This window comes from Sapajus apella, unplaced genomic scaffold, assembly GCF_009761245.1.
Source record: "Sapajus apella isolate SASKATOON/1434 unplaced genomic scaffold, GSC_monkey_1.0 scaffold74, whole genome shotgun sequence".
Classification (NCBI taxonomy): Eukaryota; Metazoa; Chordata; class Mammalia; order Primates; family Cebidae; genus Sapajus; species Sapajus apella.
In genome coordinates this window covers 8396756-8413240 of record NW_022437014.1, presented here as the reverse complement: position 1 = coordinate 8413240, position 16485 = coordinate 8396756, and the positions used below count along the sequence as shown (strand labels likewise).

The 16485-nt window shown below is 36.9% G+C and overlaps 1 protein-coding gene across 2 annotated transcripts in view; it reads right to left on the bottom strand.

Moving 5' to 3' along the window:
- Positions 1-16485, bottom strand: part of ACTR10 (actin related protein 10) — a 31501-nt gene that overhangs the window by 8977 nt on the left and 6039 nt on the right. For both annotated transcript variants that reach the window (XM_032251187.1, XM_032251188.1), the window contains exons 3-10: positions 15924-16006; positions 14793-14901; positions 12329-12436; positions 10119-10186; positions 8087-8166; positions 3890-3925; positions 622-701; positions 471-544 (exon numbers count right to left, since the gene is read on the bottom strand). In XM_032251187.1, coding sequence (XP_032107078.1) covers positions 471-544; positions 622-701; positions 3890-3925; positions 8087-8166; positions 10119-10186; positions 12329-12436; positions 14793-14901; positions 15924-16006 — 638 coding nt within the window. The remainder of the gene's footprint in view (positions 1-470; positions 545-621; positions 702-3889; positions 3926-8086; positions 8167-10118; positions 10187-12328; positions 12437-14792; positions 14902-15923; positions 16007-16485) is intronic.

Here is a 16485-nt window from a genome sequence, read left to right as displayed (position 1 = left end):
ATTTTTAAAAAAAAAATCAAAAAGCTGAATAGGCTGGGTACGGTGGCTCAGGCCTGTAATCTCAACAGTTTTGGAGGCCGAGGCAGGCAGATCACCCCAGGTCAGGAGTTTGAGACCAGCTTGGCCAACATGGTGAAACCTCGCCTCTACTAAAAAAATACAAAAATTAGCCAGCCGTGGTGGCAGGCACCAGTAATCCCAGCTACTTGGGAGGCTGAGGCAGAAAAATTGCTTCAACCCAGGAGACGGAGATTACAGTGACCCGAGATGGTGCCACTGCACTCCAGCCTGGGCAACAGAGTGAGACCTGTCTCAAAAAAAAAGCTGAATAAAATGAATTATGAATAATGAGGCTTAACAAAACTTAACTGTTAGATTGGCAATGGTGAAATAAAGGCTCATACAAATATCTTTAAAAGCCAAAAGTTTATTTTAGTTTACTACTTTGTCCATAAAAATTAATATCTAACCTGATTGATCCAAGGACATGTAAAATCTTCTCTCCATCTAATGGATAGTCAATATTTGGGGGTGGTGAGGGACGCTGAAATATAAATATCATAAACGTAAGTCCACACATGTTGTAACCTTTGCAAAAAGTTGCATTATTTTTTAACTTACCTCATTATTCCCATCAATATTAAATTTAGCTGCTTGGATTTTTAGTCCTCGCTTCAGATCACTTACAAAGCAAGTACGCACTTAAAGAAAGAAAAGGAGACCTTGTTATGGCTAGTTGATTATAATTGAACAGAGTGAACCTACAACCCAGTTAAAACAATTCTATTCAAGTAAACATGCTAATCATCTATTCCTTTGGATTTTATAAACTCTATTCCCATCTTTAGCTAGCTAACAATAATTTATTCATAAAAAGAAAGTTTTCATTGACTGAGGTATCATAAGACATGTTGTACATTCATCTTGTATAAAACCTCATTTTAAAAAAAACCTATGAGGAAATTGTTGTTTTATATTTCTTGTATAAGGAGAACTACAATAAAAATTAATGTTAGCATCATAAAAATGTAGCTATTCTTACTGAATAGCATATTTCTTTAACCAGATTTTCTTTCTCCTCATCGCTCTGATTCTTTTTAAAGATGTAACCAAAAATAAATTGGAAAAAAGAGAAATAAAATTAATAAAAATCTTGGTTGGTCAGAACACAATGCCATTTTTTTTTTTTTTTTTTGACAGAGTCTTACTCTGTCGCCCAGGCTGATGTGTAGTGGCACAATCTCAGCTCACTGTAACTTCTGCTTCCCGGGTTCATGCGATTCTCGTACCTCAGCCACCCAAGTAGCTGGGATTACAGGCGTTCGCCACCATACCTGGCTAATTTTTGTATTTTTAGTAGAGATGGGGTTTTGCCATGTTGACTGGGTTGGTCTTGAACTTGTGACCTCAAGTGATCCACCTATTTTGGCTTCCCAAAGTGCTGGGATTACATGCGTGGGCTACCGCACCTGGCTGGTACAATGCCAAATTTTGCTTTTAGTTGCAATGTGACACTCCTTAGTTTTGGGCTTTTTGTCATGATTGTTCCTCGTTAGCATACCCCAACACTACTAGTTTCTTTCTACTATATCACTTTATTTTTTGCATTTTGAAAACTTTAAAAAATTCTTTTGTTGCAAAGTACCTTTTATAAGTTGCTTAAAAGTATTTTGAGATAGTTAAGGAATAAATACTTTCTTCAAAGTAGAGACAAAGTTGATGTTAAATGCAAGAAATCTGACAACTTGGTTGTATTACTTGTAAAGCATGTTAGCTATATATATTATGAAAAGAAATATGTATAATATGATATAATGCACAGATATATGATATACATCTATTATATACAATTCTTTTCAAAATACATTACGTAGTGAATTTCATTCACTAATTCAAAACACGTGTTGAGAATTCATAATGTTACTATGCTAGACTGAGCTAGGCGCTAAAGCTACTTATATGTTTTATATTTTATTCAAGTTCTTCTGACTATTTAAGCAAATACCTAGCCTTGAGATCTTTTTTTTTTTTAATTTGAGATGGAGTCAAGACTCCCTCACAAAGGATGGAGTGCAGTGGCGCAACCTTGTAACCTCCACCTCCCAGATTCGAGTGATTCTCCTACCTCAGCCTCCCAAGTAGCTGGGACTACAGGTGGTGCACCACCATGCCTGGCTAATTTTTTGTAGATTTATTTATTTATTTACAGAGTCTCGCTCTGTCACCCAGGCTGGAGTGCAATGGCGAGATCTTGGTTTACTGCAACCTCTGCCTCCGGGGTTCAAGATGACACAATACAATCAAAGTGTGTATGCTTCATAATAGTTTTCGTTTTTGTTTTCTTTTGAGACACAGTCTTGCTTTGTCACCCAGGCTAGAGTGCAGTGGTCCGATCTCAGCTCACTGAGGCCTCCACTGGGAGAACCCGGGCTCAAGTGATCCTCCCACCTCAACCCCTTTAAACAGTTGGGACTATAGGTCTGTACCACCACATCTGGCTAATTTTTGTATTTTTTGTAGAGACAGGGTTTTGCCACGTTGTCCAGGCTGGTCTTGTACTCCTGGGCTCAAGTGATTCACCTACTTTGGCCTTCCAAAATGCCAGGATTACAGGGGCAAGCCACCACACCCAGCCTCCGTATTTGTTTTTTATCAGAAAGGGTTTCCACTGTATGTATCTTCAGCAATATGCTTTCTTCCTTAACATTACAGACTGTCTTCCAAATCAATACTCTAGCTCTTCAACAGCTACATGACATTCCTCATAATGAAGTTACCAATCTTCATGCAATATTCCCTTTTTAGATGGGATGCACCCTTTAAATTTTAATAAATATGCCAGATTGCTTTCCAAAAAGGTTAGTTGGCAATGCTTACTAATAGCAATAAACATTCATTTTCCTACAATCTCACTAATACCAGGTATCTTTCAAATTTTTGCCAATCTGATGTGATGTCTCCCTAATGGAAGAGTTAAACATATTTTCACAGGTTAGAGGTCATATGAAAAGTTAACACTCCACATGGTCAACAATTGTTATATGATGGAGGATAGAAATGGAAAGAAAACCATTTTACCTGAGATATTTCTGTATTATTTGAGCTACTGTATTAAGCATTACAAATGCTTGAAATTTTATAACAATTGGAAAGATTTTAGGTAATTAAAACACATAAAAGATATAAGGTAATATAATGGAAAGCAAGATCTATTTTGTAGTCCTAGCTCTAACCCTACCTACTGTGTGACACTGAACAAATAATTTAACATTTCAGAGCCCCAACTGTATTAGATTATCTCCAGGTCTCATTTAACTCTAAAATCCATTACTGTCTATCTATTAAACATCCTAAATTGTTAACATTAATGACATGCCAAGTATTGAAGATTATATTTTAAATGTATTTTCTTTTAGTGAATAAAAATACCAGAAAACCAATTTGAACATTATCATAAAATTCACTCTAGCAAAGTAGAAGCAATAAATCTCACTTAGGTGAATCCAATGTACTGTGTAGTACTTTGGTCACAATTCCAGAATTTTTTAATAAAAATATTTAAAGACTATACTATATCAAACCAGTGGCTTTCTTAAGCAATTTAACTGTTCTTTCACACTGTGCAAACTACTAGTTCCCTGGTAACCCTGTATACTCTGTATACAATTGAGAAGCTGCTTCAGGAACACATCATGACTAAGCCACAGCTTCCCTAAGTGTGAAAAAAGAAATCGAAATTTTTACTTAGAGTATCCCAGAGCCTAAATATTAAATACTTTTAGGATATTATATTATGAAGATATTTTCTATCTTTGTAAATGTTTAGAAGCATATGCCCTCCAAAATAACACTTAAGGATGAAAAGAACAAAAATGAGAACTTAGTTTACCTTTAATGTCCTCTAAGATACCTTCTGGAACTGAACCTAAAATAAATATTCGGAATTATAAAACTTTATTAACAATTAAAAACAGTCTATTAAATTGCCTTCACATTTCTATTTTTCAATTCAGAAAAAAATTTAAAAACACAACTATTATGTTTTCTCAAAGTCTAACAAAAAAATTAAGTTTGCTTTAAGGGAAGAAATACCATCATTCAAAGCCAAGACAAAGCATGGAAACTGAAGCAAAAAACGAAGTTTCAAGTTTATCTTTCCTGTGATAATAAATAGTTGTCAGTAATGTGCTAACCAAATACATATTTTTAAAAAAACAGTCTTTTAATTTTGTTCTTCAAGGTAAAGGTGACATTTAAAAAATGAGTGAGAAAGTACCTATTCATTCTTTTTTGAATTATGTTCTAAATACTAAATGAAAGAGGCTCACTCAAAGTTCTCGTAAGGATACCAAGCGTATCTATCTCCATTCAATATAGGGAGCCCTTGGAAAGTGAATGTTTGGATATGTTACCATTGTTATATAATTTTGTTGCCAAAAATCTGTCTCAGAAACAAAATTTTCTAATCTAAAGTCTTCTAAACCAAGAATTTTTGTTTTTTTTTTTTGAGACAGAGTCTTGCCCTGTTGCCCTTGCTGGAGTGCAGTGATGCGATCTTGGCTCACTGCAACCTCCACCTCCCGGGTTCAAGTGATTCTCCTGCCTTAGCTTCTGGAGTAGGTGGGATTATAGGCACCTGCCACCACACCCGGCTAATTTTTACTAGACAGCGTTTCACTATGTTGGCCAGGCTGGTCTTGAACTCCCAACCTCATGATCCACCCACCTCAGCCTCCCAAAGTGCTGGGCTTACAGATGTTAGCCACTGCGCCCAGCCTCTAAACTAAGAATTTTTAACCTTGGGGCCGGGTGCCGTGGCTCACGCCTGTAATCCCAGCACCTTGGGAGGCTGAGGTAGGCAGATCACCTGAGATCAGGAGTTCGAGACCAGCCTGACCAACATGGAGAAACCCCGTCTCTACTAAAAATACGAAATTAGCCAGGCATGGTGGTGTGCACCTGTAATCCCAGCTACTTAGGAGGCTGAGGCAGAAGAATTGCTTGAACCCAGGAGGTGGAGGTGAGCCAAGATCATGCCACAGGACTCCAGCCTGGGAGACAGAGTAAGACTCCATCTCAAAAATAAAACAAAACAAAAAACTAGAATAGAAACAAGAGGCACTCACTTACTCTGGGTCTAAAAAATCATTTAAATTTCAGTTAGAAGAGTAAGAAACATAACATGTTAGTATATAAACTGTACATTTTTCCACTCAGTGTACCTAGCTTAGCCTTTTTGAGTTACTTTTTTTTTTTTTTAAGACGAAGTCTTGCTCTGTCACCGAGGCTGGAGTGCAGTGGCATGATCTCAGCTCACTGCAACCTCTGTCTCCTGGGTTCTAGCAATTCTCCTACCTCAGCCTCCCGAGTAACTGGGATTACAGGCGCCCACCACCACGCTGTCCAACTAATTTCTGGCATTTTTAGTAGAGACAGGGTTTCACCACATTGGCCAAGCTAGTCTCAAACTCCTGACCTCTGGTGATCCACCAACCTCGGCATCCCAAAGTGCTAGGATTACAGGCATGAACCACCGAGCCTGGCCAATTCTTTTTTCAACTAAGTTCTAAATAGTAAATGAAAGAGACTCATTCAAAATTCACTTAGGATACTCAAGTATATCTTAGACTTGCATGTAATCTTTGTTAAGAACCTGGAAGGAAAAGAGACATTTTAAATGTGTTTGCATTTTTTTTTTTTTTTTAAGATGGAGTCTCCCTCTGTCGCCCAGGCTGGAGTGTAATGGCTCGATCTTGGCTCACTGCAACCTCCACCTCGTGGGCTCCACCTCCTGCCTCAGCTTCCCAAGTGGCTGGGATTACAGGCGCACGCCACCATGCCTGGCTAATTTTTGTATTTTTGGTAGAGATGGAGTTTTACCATGTAGGCCAGGATGGTCTCAATCTCCTAACCTCGTGAGCCACCTGCCTTGGCCTCCCAGAGTGCTGGGACTGCAGGTGTGTGCCACCACGCCTGGCTGTGTTTACATTTCTGATCCTATTGCTTCAGCAAATATTGATATGATTTGATTCCACAATTTTATAGGACTGCATGCTTTCACAGACTCAGATTGTGAGGTGTATTAAAGGGAAAACTCAGAATCAGTCCAAGAAGGTTGGCTAGAAAAGGAATATCCAAGAATGTGCTGTTTATAATTTTATGGAAGTATATTGGGTTTAAAGGCCTTTACAAAGAACATCTTAGGATGCTATACTGAATTTATTATATTTGAAGACCTTTTATAAATTACCTGTCACCAGAATATGCTAACACATAACAATGTAATCTGGAACTTGAGAGCTACAATTGGATCTACAGAATGAAAAATGCTATTATCTTACCTACCAATAAGGAACAACAGGAAAACATAAGCAAGTCTAAGTGTCCTGAAAACCTGCCTTTCCAACATATATTCAATGCCCCAGCACTATACTAGGTGCTACAGATTGAAAAATAAATAAGACAGGGATCCTCAAAGTCTCCTGGGGAAACAGGCAAATTAACAGGCAAATAAGAATGTGTCATATGTGCTAGGATAAATTACTGCCAAGGGCTTAACAGAGAGGAACAATTTATTCTGCTTAGGGAAGATGAGGAAGGCTTCATCCTTAGATGACATTCCAGCTGAGTCATCCAGAGGGATCAAAAACCCAACTAGGCAAAGAAAAACATCCCAGGGAAATAAATAGGATAAATTAAGGTAAAGAGCTGTGCTAGGACTCACAGTCCATTGACAACTATAAGAAATTTACTGTAGCTTTAATAAGGAGCAAAGGATAAAGTTTAGTGATCCAAGGATAAGAGGTAGAGCAAAGTCAGATTTTGAAGAAACATTTATATCAAATAGTTAACTTGGATTTTAACTTGTAGGAGCTTACAAAAATTCTCAAGCAAAAGAGCAATGTAGTTATATTTATTTTGTGAAAAACTGGCCAACCAGGGTGGCTCAGGCTATAATCCCAGCATTTTGGGAGGCGGGGCTGGTAGACTGCTTGAGCTCAGGAGTTTGAGACCAGCCTGGGTGACACGGCGAAATCCCATTCTACAAAAAATACCAAAAAAGAAAACATTAGCTGGGTGTGGCGACTCATGCCTGTAGTCCCAGCTACTGAGGAAGCTGAGTTTGGAGGATGGCTTGAGCCCAGGAGGTGAAGACTAGTAAGCCAAGATCACACTACTGCCTTCCAGTCTGGGCAACAGAGTGAGATCCTGTCTCAAAAAAATAAAAATATTTTGTGCAAAGTTATTCCTGGCAATGGTGTGAAACAGACTGAATGCATCCAGAGAGTAGATTTCTGTAGTAATCCAAGCAAGAAATGAGGGCCTAGATTAAAACAATGTCTTTGCTGTCAGGTGTTCAGCGATGTAGAAGGTTAAAAAAAAAAAAAGAGAGAAAAATGAGATCTGAAAGAGATTTCTGAGGAAGAATTGAAAGGCTATGATAACTCCCAGTTTTGTAAAATGGGAGACAAGGAAGATGTTATTATCTTTATCTTATCATTGAAATGTATTTGAGGAAAGACATAAGGTGTTCACTTTTGGAAATCTTAAGTTTGGGGTGCCTAGAGACATGCATAATCTCTAATAATCAGTTGGGAATATGAATATCAAGTTCAGAAGGAGGATCAGGGCCAGTGACACATTTGAGAATCAATAGCATGCAGACGTAGAAGTCATGGGAGTAGATGAGATCACATTTAGAAAGCCAGTAGAGAAAAAGAAGGAACCAACACTAGGTCCCTAGTGGAGTATCAGTAGAGCAAGCAAGAGCAGAGGAAGCCAGAGGAATATTTGAAGAAGTAACAGATCACTACTAAGGAAAAGAATCCTGAAAGCCAAGGAGAATAAAGCATATCAAAAGTACATGATGATCCACAATGTCAATGGTTCTAGAAAAGCTGACTAAAATCAAGCTGTTGAATTTGGTGATTAAAAGTTCAATGGTGAGCTTATAGTTGAAGTAGTGCCATGAGAGTGGCATGGGGAGAAAAGAGAATAACCATGCAATGGGGCAAAGACTAAAATATAAGTTGAAGAAATAAAAAGAGAGTATAAACCACTCCTAAACAACTTAAAATGAATTTACCCATCACTGAGGGAAGGCTCTGTTCTTTAGCAGCACTTGTGTCAACAGTACATTGTTCTAACAGTTGAGTTTCCAACTCTCTGAAATTAAAACAAAAAGTTACTGGAATTAAAACATTGTAACTGATATCCTTATTCAGAATAGATTAATTATCATTATTATTATTATTTTGAGACAGAGTCTTACTCTGTCGCCCAGGCTGGAGTGCAATGGCGCAATCTCAGTTCACTGCAACCTCTACCTCCTGGATTCAAGCGATTCTCCTGCCTCAGCCTCCCGAGTAGCTGGGATTACAGGTGCCTACCACCACACCCGGCCCAATTATTATGATTTAAATAAAAACGGTCTTCCCACTGGGCACGGTGGCTCATGCCTATAATCCTAGCACTCTGGGAAGCTGAGGTGGGCCGATCACCTGAAGTCAGGAGCTAGAGAAAAGCCTGGCCAACATGGTGAAACCCTGTCTCTACTAAACATACAAAAATTAGCCAGGCTTGGTGGCATGCGCCTGTAACCCAGCTACTCGGGAGGCTGAGGTAGGAGAATTGCTTGAACCCTGGAAGTGGAGGTTGCAGTGAAGCCAAGATCGTGCAACTGCACTCCAGTTTGGGCAACAGAGTGAGACTCCATCTAAATTTAAAAAAAAAAAAAAGTCTTTGACATAAGTTTACGTATGTAATAAACCTGCACTTGTACCTCTGAGCTTAATTAAAAAAAAAAAAAAAAGTAAAAACAAACAAACAAAAAAAGGCTGGGCATGGTGGTTCATGCTTGTAACCCCAGCACTTTGGGAGGCAGAGGCGGGTGGATCACGAGGTCAAGAGTTCAAGACCAGCCTGGCCAAGATGGTGAAACCCCATCTCTACTAAAAACACAAAAAAATTAGCCAGGCATGGTGGCAAGTGCCTGTAATTCCAGGTATTCAGGACACTGAGGTAGAGAATTACTTGAAGCCAGGAGGCAAAGCATGCAGTGAGCCAAGACTCCGCCATTGCACTCCGGCCTGGGTGACACAGCAAGACTTCATCTCAAAAAAAAAAAAACCATGGTACATAAACAAAATGGAGTACTATTCAGCAATTAAAAAAAAACAATCCAGTCATCTGCAACAATACTGATGGAAGTGGAGATCATTATGTTAAGTGAAATAAGCCAGGTACAGAAAGACAAATATTACATGTTCTCACTTATTTGTGGGGTCTAAATATCAAAAAATGGAACTCATGGACATAGAGAGTAGAAGGATGGCTACCAGAGGCTCAGGAGGATAATGGAGGGATAAAAGGGAGGAGAGGATGATGAATGGGTACAAAAAAATAGAAACAATAAGACCTATTATTTGATAACATAACAGGGCGACTATTGACAATAATAATTGTACATTTTAAAATAATGTAAAGAGTGTAACTAGATTGTTTGTAAATCAAAGGATAAATGTTCGAGGAGACAGATATCCCATTCTCCACGATGTGCTTATTTCTCATTGCATGCCTGTATCAAAACATCTCATGTACTACATAAATATATACACCTACTATGTACCCACAAAAATAAAAAAAGTTAATTATTTATTTATTTTAAGATGGAGTTTTGCTCTTGTTGCCCAGGCTAGAGTGCAATGGCACGATCTCAGCTCACTGCAAACTCCACCTCCCAGGTTCAAGCGTTTCTCCTGCCTCAGCCTCCCGAGTAGCTGGGATTACAGATGTCTGCCACCACGCTCAGCTAATTTTTATATTTTTAGTAGAGACGGGGTTTCACCATGTTGGCCAGGCTGGTGTTGAACTCCTGACCTTGTGTTCTGCCCGCCTTGGCCTCCCAAAGTATTGGGATTATAGGCATAAGCCACCATGCCCAGCCAAAAATGGTTTCCTCTTAAAAGATGAATGTACTCAAAGCTAAAAGATAAGGGAATGGATAAAATTCACTGTACATATCACAAGCCCTCCATTGATCACTGATCAACAAACAAATTAGCAACTGTTTTTGTGGTACAAGTTAAAAAGAGTATGCTAAATTCTAAGAAACTTACTTGTGAAGAGCTTTTCCTCCTAGGGGTAGTGCTCCCCAACAATTTAGAACTGGGATTCCTTCATATATCTATACAGTAGTCAAGGATATTACTATTTTAGGAGATGGTTTTTTCCTCACCTTCTGCAGTATTGTTCTAAATATGCTTTGGTGACAAATTTTTATTTGTTATTTTAACAAAGTTACAGAAAAATCAAAGAGTAAGTTTTTTTTTTCATATTCTTCATCAAAGAAAACAGAATAAAAATACACATATGCACATGACCACACACAATTCATCAGATAGGGCTGGGGCATCTGATAAAGTAGCCGCTAGCCCTGTGTAGCTACTGAACACTTGAAATACGTTTAAGTCTGAATTGAGATGTGCTGTAAGACTAAACTACATACCAAATTTAGAAGGTTTTAATAGAATAAAAAATCCACTAAAATACTTCATAATAATTTTGTATGGATTAAATAATGGAATATTTTGAATACAGTGGGTTAAATATACTATTAATTTAATCTTTTCTTGTGTCTTTTAAAATGTGGCTCTTAGAAAACTTTTATTTATTTATTTACTTGGAAAAGGGTCTCACTCTATAGCCCAGGCTGGAATGCAGTGGTGCAATCCTGGCTCAGTGCAACCTCCAGCTCCCAGGTTCAAGTGATTCTTGTGCCTCAGCCTTCTAAAGTAGTCAGGATTACAGGCATGTGCCACCACACCTGGCTAATTTTTGTATTTTTAGTAGAGATGGGGTTTTGTCAAGTTGGCCGGGCTGGTCTCGAACTCCTGGACTCAAGTGATCCTCCCACCTCAGCCTCCCAAGGTCTTAGGATTACATGTGTGAGCCACGGTGCCCAGCCTAGAACACTTTAAATTTTTACATACATGGCCCACATTATATTTCTACAGGACAGAGCTGAGAGGAAAGTAAATAATATTTACTGTGGGTTTGCTAAGTATATTGGTAAGAGCATCAGCTTTGGAAACAAACATGGGTTATATTCTGGCTACATGTTTATATGAAGAGGGGTCAACCTAACTCTCAACATTCTCATTTATATAATGAGAATAATAATACTTACGTTGCTCAGTTGTTTTAAGAATTAAACACAAAGTACTTTACACTCAAAAACACTACTGCTTGATTAAATTCCTTAGGAGTTAATGATTCTTCCATGAATATTTTTTCTAATAAATATACATGTAGGTCTCAAAATTGCAAGTCTCACATTTATGCATGTCAACATCCTTTTCAATGAAGCAATGTCCATTAGGACAATTTCACTTACCTATACTCTGCTTAAATATTTATAATGAAAATAAATGTTTATTTTATAAAATAAAATAACCCTAGTATTTTATATAAATACTAGTTTATATAGTCAGTAATTCTACTTTGGGACAGCTTGAATTATTACTAAGTTTATACTAGGACTAGGGTTAGGGTTACGGTTATTATTATTAGCAAGTTATTATTAGTAAGTTCTTACCTATGGTCAACGATATAAAAACCACAGCATGTACTGAGCAAATTACTATCTGCCAAATCCTATGCTAAACACTTTACATATATTACCTCACTCAACTAACACAACTCTCCCATGAGATGGAAATATTATAATCCCCAATTTATAAAGAAACTGAGGCCCAAAGAGATTAAGCTACTTGACCACGTAGTAAGAAGTATAGCTGAGATCTGGACTTATTGTGTATTTGATTCTAAGATCCAACCTCATAAACACTAAGGCATAGTGCCTTCATGATAGCCTCTGGAGATTAAAAATAAAAATAAAAGTAAAAATGAATTCATTTTTCTATAGTGAGCTTTTCAGCTATTTGAACACTGATTTCATGTTGCTATTAAGTTTTAAAATTTTTCTGGATTGAACATTCTCATTTCAGTTTCTCCAATTACTCTGACTTTTTTTCTTAGAACTTGACTATCCTAGTCAACTTCTTTGACACATCCTAATTCGCTGATTTTTCTTTTAAAAACTGAACGTAATATTCATGATGTATGCTCCTGGAATATATCCTGGGACCAAATGACAGCGGTAACTTCTACAAAAAGTAACCTTAAGTCTTACAATCCTGTGAACTTTTTCCACAGGATTCATATTTGTACATAGTAACCTAATAGTTCAGTATAATACCAATCATTTGTAATTAGCCTAATTATTTTAGTTAAAGACTGCAAAGTTGGCTGGCTGACAAAAAGATATGGGTAACACCAGGCTTTCCCTATATCCACAATCTAGGACCATGGCAGAATTAATTCCAAGCGTCAGAAGAGCCATTAGATGACTTGGAGCAAGCAATACAGATGGAACCTAGAAAATAACAAAATTAAAACAACAACAAAATCAGAATGAGTGTCATTATTTCAAGGTATTTGCCTTATATTCAAGTATATTTGAAAAAATTCAAAGGAACATTGCATTAATTTATATGGTGATACCTATTCAAACATTTTATGAGAGTAATTAAAAACTAGTTTGTTGATTTATATATTTACTCTTATTGAGTAAATTCCAAAATACACTGTAATAAAAACAGCTCAGCTGTTTCATTCCAAAATGACAATTATGAAGCATTTTTCTTTATCCTTGTCCTCTTTCAGCAGGGAAAATTGAAAAGAATAAAAGAAGAGGTCTACAGGCCAGGCATAGTGGCTCACACCTGTAATCCCAGCACTTTGGGAGACCAAGGCAGGTGGATCACCTGAGGTCAGGAGTTCGAAACCAGCCTGACCAACATGGTAAAACACTGTCTCTACTAAAAATACAAAAATTAGCTGGGTGTCATGACATCTGCCTGTAATTCCAGCTATTAGAGAGTCTGAGGCAGAAAAATCGCTTGACCCTGGGAATCGGAGATTGTAGTGAGCCAAGATCGTGCCATTGCACTCCAGCCCAGCCAACAGAGTGAGACTCCATCTCAAAAAAAAAAAAAAAGGTCTAGAAACATAAATTTAGAGAAAGATGTTAAATTAAAAAAATAAAGAGATGCCTTTACCATTAAGATGAAAATGTAGAAAAAAATTCTTCATCGTCTTTATTTGCAAAGTTTATAATATGAACTATTTATTTTTACTTTTTCTTTTTTACTTAAATTTTTATTTTTTTCTTAGAGACAAAGTCTTGCTCCATTGCCCAGGCTGCAGTCCAGTGGTGCAGTCACAGGTCATTGCAGCCTCGAACTCCTGGGCTCAGGCAATCCTCCCACCTTAGTCTTCTAAGTAGCTGGGACTATAGGCGCATGCCACCATGTCTGGCTAATTGAACTATGAGTATCGTTAAAATTAAACTGAAGGACAAAATTACACAAGTAGTTGACTCTGTGTGGAATTTTTTTCAGTAAGAATTTGCCAGATCTGGTAGTATCCCAAATACTAGACATTCAATCAAAATATGAAAGTCCATCATAATCAAATGGCAGACAAAATAATGGCTGTATTTCCACTATCTAAATAGATAAAGCAGGTATTTAGTCTTATAGAAGATAAGGATATTAACACAAACTCTTAATTATAAATATAAAGAATATTCCACTTTATTCAGATGGCAGCTGATACAACTTCTTGTTTTGCTTTATGTTCTCCCTACAGCAAATGAAATTCCTGGATTCACAACATCAGTAAGTACGGAAAGCTATGCAACCTGATTCCCTGTACCTGCTTTAAAAAAACATAACTTAGAAATATTAAGTGCCTTTAACTCATAAAGACATTGTGATTTTTGGTATTAGGTATGTTTTGAATTCAAGAGGAAGTATGAAAATACATTTATATGTGCTTACTTTCTTACACACTGAACTTTATAATCTTCCATTTTTTTCTTGCTGATAAAAAACCTAAATTTCAAAGCAGAGATTTAACAAAATTTGAATAATAAAGATTCTGGTTTACTATGAAATACATTAATGTTAAAACATATTCTTGGTTATAAAATAATCCTGACTCCCATAAAATCAAAGCTACAGGTAATATTACTTGTACCATGAAGTAAGTCTCATTCCTGGCATTATTGACTTACTCTAAGGGAGACACTGACTATTCCATTTTAAACGAACTTGAAGCCTAAAATGACTTAATTCAGAACAGTGTAACTAAGCAATGGAAGCTAGAAAGATCTGGAAGAAACATATCACAAAGTCCATAGCACAGAATATACCTTTTAATTCTGAAAAAAAAAGTCCCCAAATAGAAAAACCTATATTAAAATAAATAAACAGTAATGAAAAGAAATCTCCAATTATGTAAGTATTGGATGACATACTAAAGCATGAAATAACCACACAAAGGAAGAAGATAAATGGACAATTTGCATTTTTTCTTTTTTTAAAGACGGGGTTTCACCATGTTGGTCATGCTGGTCTTGAACTCCCGACCTCAGGTGATCCGCCCACCTTGGCCTCCAAAGTGCCTGGATTACCCTCGTGAGCCACCAAGCCCAGCCGATAAATGGACAATTTGAAGAAGCATCTATCATCTGGTTCCCCAATTACACTGTGTGCCATATACAATATGAGACAAAAAAAAAAAAATGAGGGCTTTTTTTAGTTTAAGTTTGGAGTAACTACCAGCAAAAAAAAAGGGAAGAAAGATTCCCTAAAAACTAGTAAGAATTTTATTGCTTTTCTTTTTATTTCAAAAGCAATTTACTTATTTGATGTAAAGACAGGTACCTCAAAATATTTGAAAAGAACACGAGTGAGTGTCTCTCTGAAGTGAGAAGGACATAATACCGACTCGATAATCACAACTCGGCGGTCTCTGGGATTCACCAGTAGATGCCTGAAAAGTGACAGTTTTGGTTTTAAAAATAAGTAAAAGTTTTTATTCATTTTGATAAGTCATACAATTTAAGAATAGTGAAACTGTATTACCTTAAGACATTTTATCACAAAAAGACATCTTTATTTTATTACCCCAGAAAGATAACGTTTCTGACCTTTTACCACGTACCGTGCAATGTGCTAGGAACTTCATTAACTTATTTATCTCAGGAACCTAAAATTATAGCCTATTATGATTACCAACTTGAGCCATGACATAGTTTGTTGTTGTTTTGTTTTGTTTTGTTTTGTTTTGTTTTGAGACAGGATCTGGCTCTGCTAGAGCCAGGTTAGATTGTACCTCTGCAAGTTGGAGTGCAGAGGTACAATCTAACCTCACTGCAAACTCTGCCTCCTGGGTTCAAGTCATCCTCCAGACCTCAGCCTTCCAAGAAGCTAGGACTACAGGTGTGAGCCATGGTATCTGGTGATATTTCTTTCTTTTTTAGGTTACAACAGTAATATATGCTCCCAAAGCTCCAAATATTATGACATGTAAAACTTGCAAAGTACAAGAACCCTATGTTCCTACTACCCAGAACTACCACTGATAGAAGTTTGTATATTTTTTTCATTCTGCAGATGTATGGGGGTATACGTTAACAGAAATACGCATTCCATAGATGTGGTTCTTTAACTTGCTTATTTCACTTATCAATATATCCAACACACCTTTCTGTACTACTACATACAGATACAGAACTCTTTTTTTAATAGCTGCATGGTATTTCACTGTATGAATGTAGAATAATTTAATTTTCAGTTCATTTCATTAACGAACATTTCATTTTCAGTATTTCCTCATGTCTGCCAGTTTTCTAGTCTTCAAATATATTTTTTAAAAGATTGAAAATAAACCTGTAAAAATGGCAACAGAAGTCAATTTCTTTTTTTTGCCTCAGATGCAATACAACCAATTATCACTATGGCATTAGGAAAATCTATCTAATCATAAAAGCTAGAAAACAAAATGTATCTTACCTGAAATATAGTATGTGGATGAATTCCTTTAGGTAGGAATACAATTCTTCTGTATTGATATTATATTGAACAACTCTGACAGGCTGTAAAAAATTTAAATGATTTATTAATTTATATTAATAAAATGATCTCAGATTAAAATATAATTATTTCCCAATGCATTTTCTGGGAATAAATTAAAAGCAATTTGTATCGTGAATATAAAAATTAAATACCAAGTGATCTCTTAAATTAGAAATCCTTACGAACTAGAATGTCTAAGATGGCAGAATGTTTTAGACTGTGGTAATGGAAGTGTGTGTTCATAGGAAGTAAAGAAATTTGCTCACATGCATTTTTCCTCCATCTGACTTATAATTTTGGCTTGACTGATAAAAAATCAGCACTGAAGCCGGGCGCGGTGGCTCAAGCCTGTAATCCCAGCACTTTGGGAGGCCGAGGCGGGTGGATCACGACGTCAAGAGATCGAGACCATCCTGGTCAACATGGTGAAACCCCGTCTCTACTAAAAATACAAAAAAATCAGCTGGGCATGGTGGCGCGCGCCTGTAATCCCAGCTAC